A 26,153-nucleotide genomic window follows, 5' to 3' on the forward strand; every position below is an offset into this window, starting at 1 on the left:
AAATATTTTGGAATCATGATGTACCAGCATAAATTATTTTGTAAAAGCTAACATCAAATAATAATATTTTACAACTACTACTCTGGTAAATCAAAACGGCTTTTCTCTATAAGGTGCATTGATTTTCATTTTTTGTATGTAATGTTTTTCTTATTTATTTACTTATTCATTACATTTTTTATTTTAGATTTACCACATAATGTATTAATGTGGTGTAGAAGAATGAAATATTCTAAAGTTTTATGAATTTTTAAAAAAATCGTTAACTAATAATTTTTTTTGAAGAAATAATTTTTGAGTTTGCAACAAAGGGTTTACAAAGTTTTTTTTTTAATTTTTCTTTGTTAGAAGTATGTTTATTATTAGAATTGCATGTTTTTAATAATTTTTTTAATCATTCTTTGCTAAGCTCCTAGCTGATATATATATATATTTTTAAAGTCATAAGATTATTGTATAATTTATTTTAAATGACAGTCTGTTATATGTAAAAATTATTTGTGTGTGCTATTTAGAGTAGAAAAAAAATTATTTAGGAAAGATCGCAATCTTCAGGATTCATTTAAGATTTTTTGTTACTAATTTCAATTAAAAGTGAAGTTTAAATGGATGATATAAGGCTAGAAGCAGATATAAGTTTAGAAAATGGAAATGTTAATAGGCAAGTTAATCATAGCAGAAATAAAAGAGATAGGCTTAGGCAAGATGAAATTAATAATTGACAAAATGCTAGTAATGCTACTCGGCAAGCAGCAAATAATTCAAACCCAAATGAGGAGAGCTTGGTTAGGCGAGTTGAAAATAATTGTCGCAGAAATGAAAGAGATTAGGCAAGATGAAATTAATAATCAACAAAATGCAAGAAATACTGCTAGATACGAAAGAATGCATTGTATAGCAAGAAGTAATACTATTCCAGATTATAATTATTTAGGAGAAATGAATTATATTTGTCAGCATTGTGGTGCTAAGAAATTTCCTGATGAAACACATTTTTTATGTTGCCATAATGGAAAGGTAGTTTTGTCACAACCTTCATCATTTCCACAAGATTTAGAAGATTTATTTAAAGGAAACTATGCAGATAGAAATGTCAATATGAATTTTTTTAAACATTCTAGAAATTATAATGTCTGTCTTTCTTATGCTTCATTTGAAGCTAATGTAGTTCAACTCATGAATCATGGGCTGCCATGTTTTAGAATATGTGGTCAAGTTTTTCGTCGTATTGGTAATTTAAGATTAAATCAAGATGTTCCGACAACATATTGTTAACTATACATCTATGATCCACTTGCAGCAGTAAATTTTAGAATGCAACAACGTGGTAATGATCTTTGCTTAAGTGATTTAATGTTTCGATTGCAAACTATTATTAGTGAAGAAAACCCATTTGCTCTTGCATTTAAAAATATGGCTGAAGTGGAAGATGAAGAAATTCGTCGAGCAGCTCTAGAAGGTCGCTCAGTGTCAGTTGTAAAAATGTCTTTACTTGAAGGGTATGATAGACGCCGCTATAATCTCCCTTCACACAATGCTATTTACCCAAGAGGTCACCCTCTTAAAACTATATCAAGTATGCCTGCCAACTTAGATTCTATGGTTTATCCTTTATTTTTTCCAAGGAGTGATACTGGTTGACATAATCAATTGGTTCACAACCCTGAACGTGCTACATTGGTTAGAAATCATGTTACATTATCTCAGTATTACAATTATAAACTTTCAGTTAGACAATTTTTTTTTTCACTCTTTTATGGCAAAAAACTGTTTCAGCAATATGCTGTTGATGCAAATGTTAAAATTGAAGGCCAGCACCTTGCTTTTATCAGAAATAACCAAAACAAACTGAGAAACAAGCAGAATGAGGCCTAACACGAACATGTAAACAACCTTGGAAATGATCATGTTAGACCAGGGCATGTTGTAATTTTGCCATCAATTTATGTAAGAAGTCCTAGAGCTTTAAAAGAAAACTTTGAAGATGCTACGGCTATAATTAAAAGGTGTGGTAAACCAGATCTTTTTATTACTTTCACTTGCAACCCAAAATAGCGCAAGATAACTGAAAATTTATATCCAGGTCAGACAGCAAATGATAGACTTGGTTACTCGAGTATTTAAACTCAAATTAAAAAACCTTCTCACTGACATTTTTAAGTACGGTGTATTAGGGAAAGTTGTAACACATGTTCAGGTTATTGAGTTTCAAAAGCGTGGTTTGCCACATGTTCATATTTTACTTCACTTTGCAAATGATGATAAGCTTGAAACTGCTCATGATATCAATAATTTAATATCTGCAGAAATTCCAGATCCGATTGTTAATTGAGACCTTTATGATGTTGTTAAAACTTGCATGATTCACGGTCCATGTGGAATACTGAATCCAAATTCTCCCTGCATGAAAGATGGGGTGTGCAGCAAAAACTATCCTAAAGAATTTAATGCTAACACAGTAGCAGTTCATAATGGTTATCCACGCTATAGACGTCGTGATAATGGTTTTGTTATCAATATTAAAGGTAACAATGTAGATAACCGTTGGGTGGTACCTTACAACCTATGGTTATCAAAAAAATATCAAGCTCACATTCATGTTGAAGCTTGCATGTCTGTTAAGGCTGTTAAATATTTGTACAAATATATATACAAGGGTCACGACTGTGCCAATATTTTACTAAATGAACAAATTAATCATGATGAAGTAAACACTTTTTTAGATTGTCGTTATGTAAGTGCACCTGAAGCATTGTGGCAAATTTTCGAGTATCTAATAAGTCATATGTCACACACTATTATACGCCTTAAAGTTCATCTACCTGAAAATCAATTAGTGTATTTTACAGAAGGAACAAATGGCTTTAGATCGTGCAGCTCAACATGATATGCACCTAACGCCATGGTTTAAGTTAAATACTGAAAATGAAAGAGCACATTGCTATTCGTATGTAGACATTCCTTATCACTTTATATTTGATGATAAACATTGTAAATGGAAGCTTAGACAAAGGGGTGGTAATAAGGTGATAGTAAGAATGTATAAAGTTAATCCAACTGGAGAATTGTTATTTCTTAGACTGTTACTTTTGCATGCAAAAGGTGCAACATCTTGGGAGGATGTGCGTACTGTTAATGGTATTGTCCTTGAAACATTTCGTGAAGCATGTGTTGTTGCAAGATGACACTGAATGGCAGAATACTCTTTCTGAGGTGGTTTTAACACGTATGCCAAAGCAAATTAGACAGTTGTTTTCAATTATTTTGACCTTTTGTGAACCTGACAATCCTTTGCATCTCTGGAATACATACAAAGCTTTTATGATGGAAGATTTCATTCACCGCTCAGTCCCACTTCTAATAGCTAAACAACCAACTCTTCATCAAATTGAAAAGATTATAAATCAAAGTGGTAAAACGCTGGCTGATTACAATCTGCCTGTTATTGATGAGTTTATGCGCCTAAATCTAGAAAATTTTGATGAAAATGTTCAACAATCTATATCAATCAATGTCAATCAATTAAATGTATGTAATGCTATCCTTGCTGCACTGAATGAGCAACCAAGTGTAAAAAATCAACATTCTAGATTGTTTTTCATGGATGGACCAGCTGGTAGTGCAAAAACCTTTACTTATAACTATTTGATTGCTGAAACCATAAGTAGGGGCTTTAAATCTGCTACAGCTGCATGGACTGGCATAGCAGCAACTCTTCTTACAAATGGATCTACATTGCATGGCTTATTCAATTTTCCTGTTCCAATATTGGATAATAGCACATGTAATGTAACTCCTAACTCTATTCATGGGCACTTTTTAAGACAAGTTAGTTTGTTTTTGCTTGATGAGACATGCCTTAAATGCAATTGATAGGTTGTTAAAAGATATTTGCAACAACAACTTTCCGTTTGGAGGAAAAATCATTTTTCTTGGTGGTAACTTCAGGCAAATTCTGCCTGTTGTGAAAAGAGGACAACCAGCTGAAATAGTAGAATCGTGTATAAAATGTTCTTTGCATTGGCAATGGGTGCAGAAGTTTGCATTAACTGAAAATATGAGAGTGCAAAACGGGGAAGGTGAATTTTCCCAATGGCTACTAAAACTTGGGAATGGAACAATACCTGTCAAAGAGGAGGATCCTTTTAAAGGATACATTGAAATACCAAATCAGTGCATTATTAGAGAAAATAAATCGATTGTTGAAAAGATTTTTGGAGATGCTGATCAAAATGATTATTCTAAACATGTGATTTTAACACCAACTAATGTTAATTCATTACCAATCAATGAAGAAGTGCTTGAATGTCTGCCGGGTGAGGCCAGAATTTATTTAAGTGCTGATCAAATTGATACTGATGACCTTAATAAAAGAAATAACTTTCCTGTTGAGTTTTTGAACAGCTTAACTCCTTCAGGTATGCCACCTCATTGTTTAAAATTGAAAATTGGTTGTGTAATTATGCTACTTAGAAATTCAGATCTCAAAGTTGGGTTATGCAATGGTACTCGAATGAAAGTTTGTGCTCTTCAAAATAATTATATTGATGCAAAGGTTTTGACAGGTATTTCTGGTGGTAAACTGGTTTTTGTTCTCCAAATTCAGTTGGTTACATCATATTCTAATTTACCTTTTGTTCTGAAACGTCGTCGGTCTCCTGTCAGATTGGCTTATTCAAAAATTATAATTATATATTTATTTATATGTAAATATTATTTTATCGATTATTCTGAGGTATATTTTTTGTCTTTAGTGTCTGGTAGAAGCATAACTGGTAGGGCTGTGTTTTTAATTTTATATACTTTTTATGGAGAAATATGTGCAATAGGTGAAAGAATTATTTAATATAATTATGACATTTTTAAACTGTTTGCATTTTACTCATATTTTTATTAAAATTAAATTTTTCACAAGTTTAACCCTTTTTAATTTACTTTTTTTTTATTATTATTATTTTTAGCATCCTAATCATTCTGTGAAAATAGTGAGGTTATGCTTTATATTTTGATTAAAAAAAATTGTAAATATTTTTAAATTTTATTATATCCTTCTATTTATAATTTTAGAGTCGTTAACATTTGAGGAATACCAAAGATATTGCTCCCAACACCCAGGGCTTCTCTCAGAGAGGTCCTTCAATAAGTGGCGAAGTAATAGCAGTATGGATGAGCCATCCTTTAAATGGAGGACTCATCCATACCGGGGTGTTGGGAGACACTGAAGAATGTGTTCTACCAGTGAAGATATTTATAACTTTTTTGTTGTCGCTTTTTTTCAGTGATTTTTTTTTTTTTAAATTTTGTAATTTTTTTTTTTTTAATATGTAATTTTTTTTTATAATAGGGTCATTTCGGATAAAGCGAGCCATCGGATAAAGCGAGCCGGTCGCCTAAATATTGCAATTTTACGAAATCAAATTATGCTTTCGGTTTATAACAATTTATTTAATATTAGTTATTCATTTTAAAGTCTAATGAATATTTTAAAAACAGTTGCTAAGCAATTATTTTCGCAGTGGTATAATTATAATCATTCGAGTAGTAACAAAACGTTTTTTCGCTTTAAGACCTTATATTTTGCTTAGCTTCAATTAAGAAAAGTGAGTATTTCATATTTGACACTATTTATAGTAAATATGATTGTAATATTAGTAATATGAGAAACTATTTCAAAAAATACAGTGTTGATATGTATTTGAGCAATGATAAAGTTTTTTAATCGAATTTTCAACCTGGCTCGGTTTTGCATAACTGTTAGATAAACCGAGCCAAGGGCATTCAGGTAAACCGAGCCATTGGCTCACTTTTCCAAAAATTGCAATAATAAATAAATGTAAAAAATATTATAAATTTTTTTGCTTTTTGACCCACATGAATTGTTAATTTATTGGAATTTTTTACATTTTTACAGAATGGTACCTTATCAACCGATCACGGCCCGAAGAAGCCAAAAATCTCAAGGAAAACAAAAATTGTCCGAGCAGGTACCGGCAATTCGAGGACAACATCGAAGTCCAAAAAAACTGCCGAGGCCTCAAAGTCATGCAGGCACAAAACTAAATTTATGGCAAAAAGGAAATATGGCTGGTGCTATGGAAGAATACAGAAAACAAGAAGAAAAACCTTCAACTGAACGGTTGTCAATACGGCTGATAGCGAGAGCTTGGAATGTGCCATATGAAACTTTGAGGAGGAGATTGTCAGGAAAAGTGAGCAATGTGGAAAGTGCTTCTGGGAGACCAACAATTCTTTCACAACAAAGTGAAGAAGAATTAGCAGAGACTGTAAGAAAAATGGCACGAGCAGGGTTTCCTTTGTCGCGCAAAGATATTCGAGAAATTGCATATGCTTATTCTGATGCTAAAGGAATAAAAGGATTTTCAGAATCAAAAAAAATTGCCAGTTATTACTGGTTTCAGGGATTTTTGAACAGATTTCCTGATATAAGCACAAAAAAGGCAGAGAATCTGTCTGCAGCAAGAGCATAACCGTGCGTGGACAACTATGTGCTGATTGTGTTCAAACAACAACTAAGTAAATTAACTTTAGTTAAGACTTGATTTTTGCATTTTGTACTGCATCATTTATCTGCAGCTTTAGCAGTATTATTTTTCTTAGACTAGTCGCTGACATTTTTATATTGCTTTTGTTCTTTAAATTTTTTGCATTGTATGCATTTGAGGTTAATGTTTGCAAACTTTTAATACCAGTTTACTATATCGTAGGTAATAAAGTTAATATTAATATAGTAAATATTATTTGTAATAATACTTCCAATTTTGTAAATTTTTGTCTGAAATAAAAGCTAAATGGCTCACTTTAGAATAATCATATAAGCTATTGGCTCGCTTTACCAATAATGGTGGCTCACTTTATAAATTTGTTAATATAAAGCGAGCCTTTCCTATGTATCATATACAGTTTACTTGGCTCACTTTATATTAGTGTGGCTCACTTTACATTATATCATAGTTTAGGTATCTGTTATAGAGTTTTCTAGTACAAGAAGTATTAAGATATCTCACATAGTTATTAATACACACTGATTTTAGTTTTATTGGCTCGCTTTATCTGAAATGACCCTATATTGTTGTTTTATTATATTATAATATATTATTATTATTATATTATAATATATTGTATATTATTATATTATAATATATTTATTATATTATAATATATTGTTGTTTTATAATAACTTGTTTTTATAATATATTGTATATTTGGTTTATTTTTGTCTTTTTTAATTAAAGTTTTATTTGTTTTTCACCAATTAAACTTAAATATAGTTAAATTGATTCATTACCCAATCATCATAATATGATGCTACATTCTATTTGTTAAAAATAATTAATTGGTAGTTTAATTTAATGAAAACACTGCTTTTAAAATTTACTATAAGCCAAGACAATTTAGCTATATAAATTCAATTTATTTATATCTCTATTTGATTTTTTATCTTTAATGTTTTTAGTTTGGCTCCTTGAAGCATTTGTTTTTTTGCTTTTTAATTAAAATATTTTAAATCTATTGTAATGTCTTTTAAATTTAACTAAAGTTTACTAAAAGCCAACGTGAAATAACGTCATAAAACAACACAACGACAAGCTGCATCATGACAGCAGTTTAAGTATGACAACAGGCTACCAAAAAGCAGGTAAATAGTTTTCCAGTTTATTTTTGTTTTGTTTTGTTTTTCTTTTATGTCTACTTATCTGTTACAATTTTTATTTTAGGTTTATCATATGACGCATTAATGCAATATAAAAGATCAAAGTTTACATATTTTTTACCATTTGTTATACACATGTTTGATTGTAAATTAACATTTTTTTGTTTGAAACGTATTTGTACTCAATTGCTTAGTTATTTATAATAAATTTATTTAGTTGTGTGCATCTAACTTTTTAAAGACAATTTCCTTTTGTAAAGAAACATGTATCAACGGGATACCAAATAATTAATAACTCATGAATAATTTACATTCACTTCATATTAATCTTATTAATTAAAGTTTATGTTATAAAAAATATAACAAGAATTTAGCTTTACTTTTTCCTCAATTTAAAGCATGATGAAGTGTTATTATTTTGTGTCCGTAACTAAAAACGTATTGTGTTGAACTTAGTAATGTCTAGGAAAATGGTTCTGCCATACACTGATATGACCTATGTCAGTTGTAAATTACTCAAACAACGTTAAGTAGCTGGCCTTTTTTATTAAAATCAATTTATATATTTATAAACATATTGTATAACAAGAAATGACTTTTAAAGATTTTATATATATATATATATATATATATATATATATATATATATATATATATATATATATATATATATATATATATATATTAGGGTGCTCCAAATTTTTTTTTTTCAAAATTACTTTACTCCCCGGGTGTTTTCCCATTCCTTTCAGTATTTAAAGTGAAAAAAATCATACTTCAAGATTTTAAAATAACTTTAAGCCTTGCCACCATGACAAAAATGTTTGTCACATTGTTTAACATTGAAAAAGTAACATAAATTGTTCGAAGTGAACTAGAGTTATTAAAAGTTGAATTTAAGCAATCAAAATTTAGGTGTAAACAATGATCTAGCCTAGCTACCATGATATGATAATGTTAGGTCTAAGAAAAATACTGATCCAGCTGTATTTGGAAAAACAATTAAGTTTATTCATAGATTTTTCAGTGTTTTTTTTCTGAAATCTGGTACATTGCGTCGGTGTTGTTCCACCACTTGTAACATATATTGTTTTTGTACTTCGTCTCTTGTTAAATTATTTGCAAAGTCTGTGATGAGCTTCATTGCCCTTTCGGCTAAATCATTGACAACTTTTGCATGACGTATAAACATTGTTGCTTTTTGAAAATTATTGTCGTTTTCCCACTGCTTTGAAGGCAAGTGCAACCAGGCTGTTTCAATTCCAAGTAAATTGAACAGGAGCCAGGATTTCTTGCCAATAAGATGTACCAATTTTGTTGAGGATACTAGCTGTGGGAAGACAGGAACACCTTTATTTAGTGGTTTGTGTTTTTTTGCTTTGATAAGTTGTCTGGCAATTTGTTTTTTTTCGAATCTGACACCAAATTTGAAAAGAGCGAAAATGTGACAGTTTCTTCTGCCAGATACCACATATGCCTGTTCAATGCTGAAGTTGTCGCTCCAGCTACCTCTGGGTCAATTTTCTTGAACATATGTAGATCATGCCATAACTGAAGTTCATTTGATGGTCCTCGGCTGCAGAAGGGGCGGCTAACCACGCTTTCACATAAAGAGGGCATTGAATGTGCAAATATGACGTAACTTTTCAATTTTTTCAGGATCATAATTCAGCTAATGACCAAAAGCATACATTTTAGCATTGTATATAACACTTACCTTCCAGCGTGCATGATGGTGTGCCCCAGGCTTGAGCCAGTGCATTCCACGAGGAGACGTTTCTCCTAGAAGTATGAGCACAAGTTCTGCACATTCTCTGTAGTCATCACAAGGCATGCTGTTACCTTCTGAGGCCAAGATTTGTTGCAAGAAATTAACAACATTTTTCTTTTGTTGCTTGAGACGTCGATTATATTTAAAATTTTGAAATTCGATCGTTATTTTAATGTATCCCAGGATTTTTTAAATTCCATGAATTCAGGGGTGTCAGGACTGGATGTTGGACTAAAAATCTGCTGCCATGCGGAACACAAAATTCTCTCCATCACATGATAACAACAAGCAAAATATAATTTTTCCATCCTGAATTTGATGCAGTAGTATCGAAAACAAGACCAACAATGGACTGTTCTACTTTCCATTTGACTACAAGAGAATAGCTACTATTAGCCATTGTAGGACCAGTTCTATCCGAGATAACTGGAACCCCAAGAAGTTTACCTTCTTTATAGTTTGGCATCCCAGCCACAAGAACACCTAGCCATTAAGCATCCTCAGGAACAATTTTCCCATCCCAATGTAATGTTACGTACTTCGGGGAAACAAATGTAGTTTCAATCTCATTGGCATTCTCTATTCGAAGCTTTTTAGCAGCCGTCCTACTGCTTGTTTTCGATAAAGTCACACACTTCAAATCAGCTCCACCCTCTGCGAGTATAGACGCCATGAAGGCCGTTCTTTTACCAGCTGATAAATTCAAGCGGTCCGCCATTGTTGAAATTTTGTCACTTTTGAAAAGATTTCTTGGAAGGTCCAGTGTAATTTTGTCTTCTCTGTAAGGTTTGGTTTTCTTTGTTACAGTATCAGCTTCCTGACATTCAAAATCTTCATCTTCACACTCGTCTGAACTACATGTAACACTAATATCCTCTTCTGATTCCATGTCTGACTCAGGGAGTCAACGCTTGTCGTTTCAGGATTGGCGCTCATTGTTGCTGCTAGATTATTTTGACTTCTCAGTTCTTCAGCCATTTTTCTTGCCGATTCAATTCTCGCTCTCTGTATTTTTTGAGAAACTTTTTGTTTGTACTTTTTGTCTTCTGATCCCAAAATAACTCTTTCTTGAGATTTAACTGCTGTAAGAAATTCAACATCTTCTTTTTTTTGCTCATTATCACGAAGCCGGTCCGTTTCTATTTTGTTTTGAGCATCTTGGTGAAAAATATAAAAGTATTTTTTCATATCTTCAATAAACAGTTTTTCCTTTGCTTCATTTGATTGACATCCTTTTTTCTTCTGGAGTTTTCTATAAATATTATAGAGATTCAATATTTTAGCTTTAACTTTGTCTTTGCATTGTACTGCAATTCCAGCTTTATCCCGTTGATTTTGAATTTCCACTACAACTTTTTCAGCTATAGCACCATTACAACTGACATGTTTGGTTTGTTTCATCAGCCCGTCCTTCAAAAAGAAAAAGAAACGCAGCATATCTCCCTTCGAAGGAATTCTTGTTGGTAGTAATTCAGTTAATGGCTTTCCTAATAACCAGATGTCAATATCTTTCCTGAGGACAGGTCATTTTCATGATCGTTTTTAACAGTTCCTTCAAAACTAATGATTCCGTATTATAGTGTAATATATACACTATACAGCGTTAAAAAATTTCACATAATATGTTTTAATCAAATCTGTTTGTCGTATATTTTGTTGAAAAATTTTAAAATAAACAAAATGTTTTTCAAACAAACAATACATTCTGCTTCTATTTGATGAGTAATTCTCATTTAATTTCTTTCATTAAATTTTTTTCCTAAAAAAAATTTATAAAAAGTTTAAAAAAATATTTAGATTAGTTTACAAAAAGGACTAACATAACATTTAATAACAAAATTTAGGGAGCTGGTGGCAAGGCTTAAACATGACTAAACGACTTGATATTTTGTATTTTATCACAAAATAGATGAACGAATGGGAAAATTGCCAGGGAGCAAGATTCTGAGAGAAATTTTTTTTCACCATGCTTCTCTAGAGCGCCCTAATATATATATATATATATATATATATATATATATATATATATATATATATATATATATATATATATATATATATATATATATATATATATTTATATATATATATATATATATATATATATATATATATATATATATATATATATATATATATATATATATATATATATATAATTTTATGTTGGATTATAATTTATTAACTACTCATAAAATCTTTTGTTTTAGCAGACGAAATTAACAATGAACTAATAATTTACAGGAATAAATGTGAGTGAATAAATGTGAGCGTGTTTGTTATAGAATTTGTTAACTATTATTATAGAATATGTTAACTATCCATCATATTTTTTGTTTTAACAGGTGCAGTAAATAGCGAACTAATAATTCATTATAATTAAACATTACCTCATTATGATTATGCCTAGATAAAATGGTAAGTACTTCCTTTAAATCAACCTTTGTTGTCTCTTCACAGAAAAATATCCATTTTTTATCATAGTGTTCTTTGATTAAGCTGAAATTCATCAATAAAAAAGAAATTATTTTATCAATTCTATAAACAATAATTCTATTATTATTGCATTACAACTCACCTTATTTATCTCCTGAATATTTATCCCTTGAATATCAAACTAAGGCAAGGGGACCCACTAAAGTTAAAAAAACTACCAACTTTTATAAAAGTATTATTTTTTTAACTATTCCTATAACTTCAAAATAAGAGCCTTAATGAAAAATACACAAAGAAATAAGTCAAGACCATATGGCAGGGACATGATGAGTTTTAACTTTATACCATTTGCTTATGAAGCGAATGGTTTACTACTCTTATGAAGCGAACGCTCTATCACTCTTATGTAGCAAGCGGTTTACCACTTTAATGAAGCAATTGTTCTACCACTTTTATAAAGCAAATATTCCACCACTCTTATAAAGCAAAGGCTCTACCGCTCTTTTAAAACAAACATTCTACCACTGTACTAATACTGCTTTTAATTTAGTTTGAAAAGATTGGAAAAAAAAAATAACAAGAAACAAAACAACAGAAACTGAACAAATAAATAAAAAAAATTACTGATCAACAAGTGGCAATACTGTCCATCCACCATATGTTGCCCATTTCTCATGAAGCATTTTTACAATAACAGTTTCCTAAATGAAAAAATTTTCTTTAGAATACTAGAACATCAGATTTAAACTATAAAAAAAAAAAAAATACTGCACCCCAAAACAAACTTACATCAAAAACACCTCATTTTAAACAAACAAAAAAAAAAAGGAATTTATTAATTAGTATTCCAATTATTAGAAAATTGTGGAAAAATGTGTTGTTTTTTAAATATCCTTGTAATGTTTTATAGTTTTTATTATTCACAAAAAAATAAAAAGTTTTTTTATGTGAAAGTCAACTTATTACAAATTAAGTATATTTTTAGATAAGTATACTGCTGAGGTACAATCAGTTTATCTAATGAAAATTCAGAAGTATTTATGATCATTCAATGATCATTCAGGATATATTTGAAAACTCCAGAAAATATTTTGAAAAAAAAAATCTGGAATTTATTTCCGCATTTTTAAACATTAAGCTGATGGTTTTCTCAATATTTTGAAAGTTTTCTAGTTTTTTGTATGGGAACGACTTAAAAAGTTAAAAACATTTGTTTTTTATGGCAAAAATATATTTAAATTTGTATTTACAAAAACTTTTTGGAAATCTTGAAAAACTAAAAGTTGAAAGAAACATTCAAAATTTTGGATATATCCAGAAAAAGATAATCCCTGAAAGTTCAAACCATTAAGGTACACAATTCAAATCATTAAGAAAGCACAAGAGACAGGAAATATTAAATTAACTAACACAATTACTACAGTAAACTAAAACACTAATATAAAGTTACTGTTGAACCTTTACATTAATAATAATAAATTTTTTACAAATACCATTTCAAAAGAATTTACATTTTTTGTTATGGAAATTTATCTACTAATGCTCAGTAATAAAGATATTAGATTCGAATATTTATGCAACTAAAAATCTGTAAGAATTACCAAAATAAAAATGTTGATGTTATTAATGATACACATTTTTTGCCCAACACCTTTCTAAGTCAAAAAAATCCTTTCTTCAAAACAATTATGTTCTAGAATAATCATTGTTATGACAATGTTTCTTTTTTAAATTGGTTACTTAAGTTACATCATATTTTCTTTTTTTTTTGAACTTCTTTCAACATTTAATGAATTTACTTTATTTTTTTATTTAAGAAACTAAAATAATATAGAGTCAGTAAAAGTATTATTTTTTCTTTTTTAATGTTTCTTTTCTTATTTTAAAACTTTTCCATCATTGTTTTATTTTTTAATAAAGTACCTTCATGCATAGATCCTACCCTCCTTACTCTCAGTTAACATCTTCTGAAGGACCACTATTTTAGTATAACATCACTTAGAGACATTTCATAAGAATTTAAATTGTTAGAAAAAGAAGAAAGAAAAATAACCAAAAAACAAAAATAAAATTGTTAGTAATACCGAAAAGACAATTTGACACACTAAACAACATATAAGGTTTCAGTGCATTATATCAGATGAGGGTTTGGTCAGGTAGTGACCGAAAGTCAGACAAAAAGATTTTATTTACTATTCCTCTTTTTCAACTATTTTGAAAAATTAAGCTAACCACTCCCAACTGGTAAGTAATCCAAACAATGGTGAATTACTTCAATCTACATATTAATAACCATTCTGTGGAAAATTCTACATAATCCAAGACATTATTGGCAAGTTTAGTAGGCTTTGAACCATTTTAGAATTCGAATAAGATACATGTTACTATGGCAATCATTGTATCTAGTAGTGTTAAATGGCTATACAGTATAATAATTACTACAATATCAAAACAGAAACTTTTTTATTTTGTATTTTTAAGATAACTAAAAACTTACATTTATCTTCTTTGCTTGCTTATTAATACTTGCTTTAATGCTTTTTGCTTTTTTTACGCCAGATTTGTCAAGGTTATTTCTTATCACAAAAACAACTTCAGACCCAGTCACTAAACATAAACATAAAATAAGAAATGTTTATGTCACTTTACATTTAGTTATAATAATACATTTATGTTTATATTATAATAATGTAACAATATTTGGTCATTTCATAAAAAATCATTCAGACAAACTCAACCTTATGTCTTAGAACTTATTCATTTTTACTTTATATGCAATCCTTTATATTTTTGCAGTCCTTTATATGCAGTCTACAATAAATAAATGATAACTTTGAGAACTTTAAAAATACATGTTGGTTTTTGAGAAACTGCCATTTAAAATAATGCTGATTCAACATTTTAGCAATAATCTGATGAGAACAAAACAACTATGGCATGTAACACCTTGAAAATGACTTGGGTGATTTTACTGATACTTGGAATCCCAATAGATTTTTGCATCAGGAATGCAAAAACAGCACATTGGGGATTTAACAATTTTAAGAAACGCCATGTTTATTCAAATAAATGAACAAAATATAAATAAATATTAAAATTTCAGTTAATTACTAAGACTTATTTAACTGTTTTTTTAATCGGCAATTTAAAGATTTTACCCTGACAAACTTTTACAAGAAAATGTATATGTACAAGAAAATATATATGTAACACTGATTTAGAAAAAAAAAAAATCCTTAAAATTATTTCGGGGTAGTACTGCTCCCCCAATATAATTTTTGTTCCTACGGCTCTGATGCATACATAAAAAAAAAGATAAAACGCTATTTTACTCATGCTTGCCAGTAAATTTAATATTGGTATGCTAGGAATTAAATTTTTTTTCTTTTGGCTCTTTTTTTCTTTTTCATCACAATAAAGACTTTGATTTAAATGTTGAATGAGCCTTTTTTTGCTACTAGACATGGTATATTTCCTCTGTGATGGTATGAATGGGACTTTTTTATACCAAAAATGTCTAAAACAAGTAACCACTAGGCAGATATTAATTTGGATATTAATTTAATGTACTCTTTTTTGTAAAGCCAAGGTTAAACAAAATTAGTTTCAAATTTCATTTTTTAAGAGAGGAAAATAACAAACTTGAGTTCAGTTCTAAAAAAGATATTCAGGGGGTAGAAAATTTCTGGCACAAGGATATGTCATCATTTATTCTTATCAATTCAAATGCATTAAGTTACAAAAAAATAAGTTCTGATATATTTACTGCAGTATTTGATACTATTTCAAAAAATAAAACTTTCCCCTCAGTCACTAAATAAAGTTTTTCCACTTAGCCACTAAATAATATTAAAAGGTTTATTATTCAGGTATTTATTATTATTCAGGTTTATTATTCAGGTACTTATTATTGCTCAGGTTAATAAAATATAGTAGTGAAATTAAACTAAACTTTTTACCAGTGATTTCTAGTGACAACCTCAGTTTCAGCTGAAAGCCAATATTTTTGTATAAAATCAAATAAATATGGCATCTCTTAAGATTACCAAGTTCTCAGAGTGGAATTTTTGAATTTTTCATGCAAAAATCTAAACTGTAACAATTAGGTATGATTAGTAACAATTAAATATAATTAGTAACAATTAAGTATGATTAGTAACAATTTCTTACTTGAGGATCAATATCAAAATCAGATCAAAAATACCAAATAAGGATTTTTATAAAAAAAGTATTTTTGCTTAGCAGTGGATTTGAACCAGGCAGGCACTGAGGACAGCGCACTTAGCCACTGAGATACTGAATTGTCTCATCAAACCATTTTATAAACTTGTCATGAATAAAGGTAATCATATTTAACATAATAGGGCTAAGGCATAATCATCAGAGTTAACAATAAGAGCGCTTTTGGAGAACATACTTTCTATTGCAGAACTGCTGGCTGTTATGGCCAGAGTTATACAAATTATTCATTATACTGGGATTGAGCTGATAATTGAGCCTAGTTTATTTGATTAAGATATTGGTATAAACTTTCTAAGTTTTAAACAGCAAGGTTGTTTAATTTCAAAAAGATCATCAGAACAAGACTACAATGGCCAGTGTGTTGTTGTCTGCACTTATTACATGGGTTTAAAACTCAAACAATATCAGAAATGAATAGAGATCCTTCAACAGATTAGTTCCATTGACATGAAATATTAAGTCATGATGCTCACACTTATTGAGCAGATTTGTCACAGGTTCGAAAAGCTGACACAATGATTCTAACATAAACAAAGCGCTATTCTACCTTGTAGGAACTTTTTTAAAGTCTGGGGAGCATAATGACCATTCTTAAACTCAGTAGCAGGTGTATCATTCTGCAAAAATACAATAGGCAATTTGAATATAAATAATGAAATGTTGAAATCATGAATTGTAGTGAAGGTTTTTATTTGGGGAAGGGGGTGCATAGAAATTTTTTCTCAATATTTTTATACTTTACATTATATCTTATACTTTATTATAAAAACTTTGAAAAAGTGTTTGGGTTTCATCACCTCACCACCATCAGGCCTTGTTAAGAATTGTTACGCCATTGAATTTTAGGTACAAAATGGCAATTCCACCTATGCATTAAGCCACATTACGCCAAAACTTTTTTCAACTTGATTGTTGTTTAAACAATCTTTTAAAATATGTGGAAAACAAAACAGCAAGCAGTAATTAATTGCTGTAAAAAACATTTGTGAAATATTTTTTATATTAGATAAAAACAGTTAGCTAAATAAACTTTTTTCTATTTTCTGTTTGTTTGTTTTTTTAAATTATTTTGAATTTATTTTATTATATTTAAATTAAATTTACTGTTTAATATTAATAAATATAAATTTATTTTATTAAACTTAATTTAAGTTCTTTTAAAAATTTTAAAATGCTTTTATTTACAATTTTTTTTTACTGCTAATATTTTTAAACTATGTTTAAGAAAGAAAATTTTTTTTAAATAAATTTTAATTCAAGTTACTTTAAAATGTTCATATTATTTTGTTCATATTATCTAACTATTTTGTTTATTTATTTATAGTTTCAAATCAATAATTTTTTTTATTTTATAACAAATGTGCTAATATACAAAAGTGCTTAATGCTGTATGTAACTGTATATAAATGCATTGTCAGATAAACCATAATCAAGCCTGTAGGCAAAACTATTAGATTTATTAAAAATATTTTAGAAAATTTTTTTAGTAAATTTTATATAAGAAATTTATGAAAAGATGATTCTTTTAGTTTTGAAATTGCTTGATAAATTAATGATAAAGAATTATTAATGATAAAAACAAAAGTTTTTCCTTTATCATTAATTTTTTGAATTAGAAATGATTTTGATTAATTAATTTTTTGAATTAGAAATGATTAAAACTGATTAACTAGTTTATGAGAAGTATGTGAAAATTTTGTTAAAGCCAAAATGTTGAAAAAAAATATTGATTGTTTTTATTTTTTGACCGTTAAGAAATTCAAACATAAACAATTACTCCCTCATTTAAAGAAAAAAAAAACATAAAACGAATCTTTAAAGAAAAAATAAATAAACATAAAACGAATATTTAAAGAAAAAAAATATAGTAGTTTACATAAATATAAGTTTTTTATAAAAAAGGAAATTTTTTTTTAAACAAGATATTTAAATTTTATTTACAATTTTTTTGCGGTACTTTAAAATACTCAACTGATGTAATTAAACTTTTAACAATGTAAATATATTTATTGAGTAAGGATACATTTACTTGCGTTGCGCTTTTCTGTTATGCAAAAAAATCTCATAACAAGGCCTGCACCATTGTCTTAATTGTATGAATGAGTTTAATACTTTAATTTAACATCTCGAAATACTACAAAAAAATTTTAAATATTAATTCAAAATATTATTATTTTTTCATTATCTTATTATAAATAATTTAATTATTATTATCAATATAATGTAATTTAAATATAGTTTAAATATTTTGTATTGCTACAATAGCCTGTTATAATATTAAAATTTAAGTACTAAATGGTATGCTAAGCATTGGCATTTAATGATTTAAGTTTATTAGTAAACTTGAAAAAAAGCACAACCTTCTAATCTGATTATCATAGTGGAAGAGGACTGTTTAAATCATTGTGAAAGGGGACTATTTAAATTTGTTACAAAAACTTTGGTCAGCTATGGGCTAAGGATTCTTGTAAAATAGCAGTACTTTTTAAAAACTTAGACATCGCACCATCTTACAACATTTTCTTAGCAGGACCTCAAGGACTGGACACCATTTCAATCCATCAGTTATAATTACTAAAAGATGTAAATGAACCGATACCATCCTCAAGCACTGGACACCACTTGGATTCATCAGTTGTTTTTGCAAGATTTTATTGTTTTCAAACAATCAAAGTTAAAATTTTGAATTTATGTTGAGAACTATTTATTTATCGTGCCCAGACTACTAATAAGTGCACAAAAATCTAAAAAATTGCAAAATAAGCAAACGAACAATCCATTGATCATCTTATATTAGATCTAGAGCCAGATATTTTTTTTGGAAACAATAAGTTTCTTAGTGATGTTGATGTTCTTCTTATTAAAATTGAGAATGGAAATTCTTTAGTCAGTTTTAATTCCCAGCAGTATGTTAAAAAATGTAAGTCAGCGAAAGGGCTCAAGTGCCACATAACAACTCAATAGTCAAATAGTGACTCTTTAACACAGCCAATAAATCCAACAACTAATGTTAAACAAAGGTGTTCTGTAGATGAGTTTAAAACTTTTGTTAAAAAAAGCATTAACATTCTTAAAAGCAACCTTTGCTACCCTTCCTGTATTATTAATAGGATTAACAATACCTCTCACAAGAAAAACAAGAACATGTGTTGCAATTTCATTAGCCTTATTCAGAGTTGCGTAGTTTATACTAGTGTCACCAAGGTCAACAAATCCTATAAGATCACCAGAATACTTATCCCATACCAAATTTTCTTGAATTTTTATTTCATCTAATAAAACTTCAACAAACCATTCTTAATCAGAAAAATCCTTTACTTTTAAACTCAGTTCATTTACAATTTCATTGTTAAAACCTCTTTGTGATTGGATATAGTTTTTGCAGTCTCTCAATTGCCTTTGACTTAGTAAAATGACAAATTCAAAATTTGTTTCTTCATTGATATGAATTTCCTCATAAGCAGTAGGTGACTTTGAAACAAGACCTAAACAATAGCAAATAATCATTGGGTGATAACGAATGTTTTGAAGTATATAAGTATTTTTGTTGCTCATCCCAAAATAACTTCATAAATGGAGTTGCTGTACGATCACTTTTTTGATATGATTGAAACCAAGTCTTTGCATAGGTCATCACTGACAAGATGCAATGATTGATTTAATTCCTGTTGCATTTCTTTGATGTTATCTTTAAGCAATTTATTTTCTAAACAGTAACTTTGTAGGGTTAATTTTACACTTCTCGTGCAGTTTTAGAAATTAGAGCTCTAACTATAGCTGGAATAAGTAATTTATTGCAATTTTTTTTTAACAGATATTTTATTTTGAGACTGAAGACATGGGCATCCTTTACAAATATAACTTTTTTTAATAACAACTTTACATAAAAAAGAGCTCGGGTGTGTTCTGTTTAGTTTAAAGGTAATGAATAACTATTAAATAAATCAAAATTTTTAGGTATAACATGAAGAATATAGCCATGAGAACTAATTAATTTATCTGGGATACCTGGACATACTATATATGACAGCAAAACTGAAATAAGGATATAAACAGTTGTATTAAACATTGATCTTTTTAGATGCAAGTATATTTCTGTTTTGATGCCAGATGTGATATCTGCCAGATAAATGATTATCAGACAGAGCCCATAAAAATATATGAATAGTAAATGAGAGGCTATTGTCAATTAAAATTTTGTACTAAGGAACAGTGTGAATACCATCCATCCTACTCAATTTCAAAAAAGTGTCACTAATATTTACATCCCAATCAAGTTTTTGTAGACTAATACGTTTGAACAATTCCTTAAAAGATTTATATAATTTAATATGGACTGCTTCATCTGATACAGAAGGAAAAGGTTCTTTTAGGATATAGAAAAAGCTGATGCTCACACTTTAGGAATAAATATACATGAAGCAGAATATGGCATTGTTTTAACTGGAAGATTTAATGTAGATAGTGTGAACCTGGTTTAAAAGTAGTTTCATTTGGATTAACAATTAACATGTTAACCTCATAATGCTTTTCACAAATAAACAATAACTTTTTTTTTATTTGGAACATAAGGCTTTCATCAGCTACTCTATCTTTATTTATAAAATTCAAAACTTTTATTTTCCATTCTTTAGTGAAACGCCTTTATTTCATCAAGAAGTACCACAGCTAAAAATGGAACAATTAGCACAAGGCATTTGCAAAAAACAAGGATAAATAAATTATTTTTTGTAAATATTATTTTTAACACGCCTTTGTTCACAAAAAATGTGCACTCATTGGTAGACTAGGTTCTAAAAAACACTAACATTAAGATAAACAATAGCGTTCTTTAACTGACCAGACTATGTATTTTATGACTATGGTCATGGATAAAGTGTGCACATTCCTGCTCCATATGTTACTCTTAATGACTGAACATTTCAAACTATGGTATGACAAATGCTTGTATTTGTCTGTCCATCCATCTATTAGTAAAGTCATATATATACTTCCAGTCAATGCTTTAATGACTTTAAGCCAGATGGCAATAAAGATATCCTAAACTCCTCCTTTGCTAAGAGTTGTGGGATGAAGATTATCAACACCTTCAAGACTTTTTTTTAAGGAATGTTCTAAATCTTTCATGTGCCACTATAATGAACAACAAAAGATCATTGCAGAACCCCAATACAATATCTCTTTTGAATTCAAACTAATTTCAAGGAGGTTTTGGATAGACCTTTGTAGACAAACAGCAATTTTTATAGATTTTTTGAGAAGCAGTTTCTTCTTTCATCCTGAAAATATTTATTAAATTTTTAGTCTAGCTAAAATTGGTCAACTAAATTTTTAGTTTAACTAAAAATACTTTAAGACAATTATGCAATAATTAATTAAAAAAACATTAAATGATGAAAACAGCTATAGTTGACTAACTTTAGTTCGACTAAAATGTTAGTCAAACTAAAAAATTAGTCAACTAATTTTAGTTAACTTAAAAGATAATTTATTAAGTTAGTCAATTAAATTAAAAAAGTTAACTTAAAAGTTAAATATTAAAAGTTAGTCAATTAAATTCAGTTAAATAAGTTAGTTGACTAATTTTAACAGAATTAAAAAGTTTGTCTACTAACTTTAGTCAAACTAAAAAGTTAACTGACTAATTTTGGTTAAATAAAATAAGTTGAGTAACTTTAGTCGAACTAAAACTAACATTAACTTCCATCCTTAATTATAAATGATTCCTTTCGGAACTCATATAATCAAGATCAACAGTTCTTTTGTTTTAATCTTTTGCCATTACTTCTTACAGTAAAAATCAGTTTAAATTTAATGTACAGTTAATGTTTTTTTTTTGAAACCTAATTTGTATTGACATTGTTTTTAAAAAGATGTTGAATATTAGAGTTTTAGTGTGAATTTTTTAACTTTTAACCTTTTTCTTTTTTAGTTTTTCTATGATTCTGGTAATATAAGCAAAATCTTTTTTTAATAATCCATCAGAAACAGAGAGTTACAACAACAACAACAACAGCAACAACAACAACAACAACAACAACAACAACAAAATCATAATTCTATTGATTGTAGTAAGTAAAAAAAATATATATATATATATATTTATATATACAGTGGTGGCCAAAAGTATGAAAACTTTTTTAAAATTACATTTTTTTTATTTGTATTAAATAAAACCAAAATTATTTAACCAGAGTGTACTTGCAATAGTCTACTTTATATATACTACAAGTTTGAACTTGTCTTTTTTAAGACATTTTATTACATACTAATACTTCTTAATTTCGATTGGACAAAAGTATGGAAACTTGTTCAAACTTGTCACTAAACATAAACAAATCTTATCATTTAGAATTAAAACGCGTTAGAATTGACATCTTTGTTAGTTCATCATAGTTTACTTTTATATTAATCAGTATGGCACCGCGAAAATATTATTCTAGTGATATTAAAAATAAAATAGTTGAGTGTTTTAAAAACGGTAATAAACCAATTGATATTTCTCGAAATTTTCAAGTTCCAAAAGGTACAGTTTCAAAAATTATTAAAAAATTCAAAGAAAGGGGAACTGTGGAAGTGAAAATGAAACCTGGAAGACCAAGAAAAACAACAAAAAGATTGGATAAAGTTATAAAAAATACTTCTACAAAAGATCCTAGAAAGTCATCAAAGGATATAAAAGAAGAAATCTTGGAACAGCATGGAGTTTTATTATCTGACAGGACAGTTCGTAGAAGGTTAAATGATGCGGGCTTATTTGGAAGAGTGGCTGTCAAAAAACCGTTAATTTCTAAGAAAAATAAGATGGGTAGATTATTGTTTGCAAGGGAACATTTAAAATGGTCATATGTTTCCATACTTATGACCAGGCCTAATTTAAAAATTTAATTTTTTTTTGTATATGTTAATGAAAAAAAAAATGTTTTATTTTATTAAAAAGTTGTATCACGACTTCAATAAACATATGCATAATATGTAGTAAGTGTTGCATTTTTTATAAATAAATAAAAAGCATTTTTGAAAAGTTTCCATACTTTTGGCCACCACTGTGTATATAATATAATAATAATAATAACTTAAAATAATATAATAATGAGTAAATAAATTATAAATATTTAAGTTATATTAACTTAAATTCTTATAATTTATTTTAATATATAAATTAAAAATAAGTTATATTATTAAAAATAAATGGTTATACTATTAAAAACTAATCCCAAATAAATCATTCAAAAGATAATTCTTTGCTGTTAAGTCTTAGCAGCAACAATAAAAAAAACCAAATGAACTTATTATTTCTTCATAACTAAGCAATGATTCAAAATTAATTAAAAAAGAAATCGTTTTGAGACAATTGATAGTGGGACCATAGACAACATTTGACAGAGTGAAAACAAATCAGCTGAAGTTGGCAAGTGCGGAAATCAGCAGAAAATATTGGCAGCTCAAAGGTAATATAATTTTTGTATAAAAGTAATAGTTTTTTTATGATTTTATATGGAATGACCTTAATTATTAACAATATTTATATGTAATAAATAAAAACAAAACAAAAAAAAGCTACTGAAAGTGTAATCAAACCTGGATATGGAATAACATTGGACTTGAGTTCTTCTACCTAATTTAAATTATATGTACATATATATATATATATATATATATATATATATATATATATATATATATATATATATATATATATATATATATATACATTTTTTTTTTTTTTTTTTTTTCTTATAGCTTGACATTTAAACTTACCATTTCTGGTTGAAAACAGCTTTTAACGACTCTTTGTATTTAAACAAGACAAAAATTAGTACAGTTTATGTCAAAACCATTAAATTTAATTGAGGACCAACTAATTAAATTTTATCTTATTTTAAAAAAATAAAAAAGGGTAAATAATAGACTAGGACGTTTTTAGAAACATACAAAAAAATTTTTACTTAATAAAAAAACAAAAAAACATTCTGTATCACTGACAAATAAGTAGAATATGCCATATTACATGTGTGCAACAATATGTTTTGTCCTTGACACATTTTTATTCGATCTCCAGAATGATTTAAAATCCAAACATCTATAGTATCTTTTCTTCATCCACAGTAGAGTTTGCTAGCACTACAAGGCACTTTAGCTTGAATTTGTAGGCTGGCAAATCCTCAGATCATAAATGAGAAGTGTTCTCAATATAGCTAGTAGAGAATAGTTTTTGCTCTCTGTCTGGACCACTGATTGTAATGTGGTTCCCATTGATATCATACATCGTGTGGCTGGCAGCTTCCAAATATCTATCAATAGCCCTCATAATTATGTAATAGTTAGATCCAACATCAAGAAAAATATATGAAAAAATATATTACATGCATATTTGCAAATTAAATTATTTTTCACCAACTTTTGGCAGCCATTTTGAAAAGTAAATTTCTTACCAAAATCACTGTGACAGGCAAATATTTCTTCCTGATTTGAACTTAGTGTCACATTTCATCTCTGAAACAGCTTGTTATAGAAAAACCTATTATTCTTACCCTAAACAATACTGCATCATGATAATCTCACCACTGCCAGTTTTAAGCTGTCACAGAAAAAAAAATAACATTCAAGATTGGTTGCCTTAACTGTACAACTTTGACTTTTTGATAAGATTAGAGTATATAGTTATCAGCCAATAAAGAGTATATATGTCATCAGCCAATAAAGGCTAAACTTTTTTGATACACTATATGAAGAGAGCTTATGGAAAAGAACAGCATGCTAGAATCTCATTTTATGTAGCACAAGTATATTTTTAGTAGTGTTTCATAAAACAATTGTCTTCTTAGAATTAAGTATCAAGTTAAAATAGTAAAAAAGTTGCGCACCAGTGTTAATAAAGTTATAAATAACTAATTTTTACAGTATTTCAAATGAGCAGGTATAAATAATTTTACAGTTTTTCAAATGAGCAGACTTTTTCTTATTATTTCTTATTTTTCTTGTTAACAGGTATAAAGAAATATTTTATGCTCATTAAAATCAGAGATAAAATTATTATTTAAAATTTTAATAAAGTTTTTTTTTAAGTTCACAGGGCAAGAAATTAGACAAAATATTGTCTAGTTTAAAACTTAAAAAATATATTGATTTTATTTAAACTCATTATTTTAAAAAGAATACGAGTTCGTTAATTCTAAAAATTAACGAACTGGTATTTTTAGTGCATTTAGTTTTAATTATAAAGAAATATTTAAACAAAAAAACAAAAAATTTTTGACCATCCTAGCTTTGTTCTATCAAACCCAGACTTAAAAAAAGCCTTGAAAATAATAATTACCTCAAGTGCAACTGAATGAAGGTAAACTAAAAAAAAAAAATATTGAATGTACACAGTTACATTTTTTTAGATAATCACTCTCTGAAAGCCAAAAGGGTTATATATAGTTAAATATATATATATACATATATATATATATATATACATATATATATATATATATATATATATATATATATATATATATATATATATATATATAGATCTATAGTTTGTTGGCTTTAGGAAGAGCGGAAGGAATATATATATATATATATATATATATATATATATATATATATATATATATATATATATATATATATATATATATATATATATATATATATATAGATCTATAGTTTGTTGGCTTTAGGAAGAGCGGAAGGAAAAAAGTGATTCTTACGCCAACACATACGTCACTTTTAATTACTTTTGACTTTCGTCCAACATTTCCGTGTTGGACGAAAGTCAAAACCATTAATTTAATTACAAATTAATTGTTATATAAAAAAAAACCACAAAAACGCAAAATTAATTGACCAGAATGTTTTTAAAAACATTCTGAATGTTTTTAAAACATTCTGAATGTTTTTAAAAATACAAACAATGTTTTTATTTTTATTTTTTTTAATAAAATGTTTTTATTTTTATTTTTTTTACTGTAAATCATGCGCGGAGTGTTGCTAGATCGACTATCTTATAGCCTGACTCGTAAGGGAATGTTGCTACAT

The 26,153-nt window shown here is 27.9% G+C and overlaps 1 protein-coding gene across 1 annotated transcript in view; it reads right to left on the reverse strand.

Annotated features, from left to right (window-relative positions):
• The window catches only part of LOC100200315 (beta-1,3-glucosyltransferase), a 52,200-nt gene that overhangs the window by 14,918 nt on the left and 11,129 nt on the right, over positions 1-26,153 (reverse strand). Inside the window, exons 3-7 of the mRNA XM_065807315.1 lie at positions 25,441-25,466; positions 23,703-23,739; positions 14,377-14,486; positions 12,504-12,580; positions 11,834-11,942 (exon numbers count right to left, since the gene is read on the reverse strand). Coding sequence (XP_065663387.1) covers positions 11,834-11,942; positions 12,504-12,580; positions 14,377-14,486; positions 23,703-23,739; positions 25,441-25,466 — 359 coding nt within the window. The remainder of the gene's footprint in view (positions 1-11,833; positions 11,943-12,503; positions 12,581-14,376; positions 14,487-23,702; positions 23,740-25,440; positions 25,467-26,153) is intronic.

This window comes from Hydra vulgaris, chromosome 10 (assembly GCF_038396675.1).
Source record: "Hydra vulgaris chromosome 10, alternate assembly HydraT2T_AEP".
NCBI classification, from domain to species: domain Eukaryota; kingdom Metazoa; phylum Cnidaria; class Hydrozoa; order Anthoathecata; family Hydridae; genus Hydra; species Hydra vulgaris.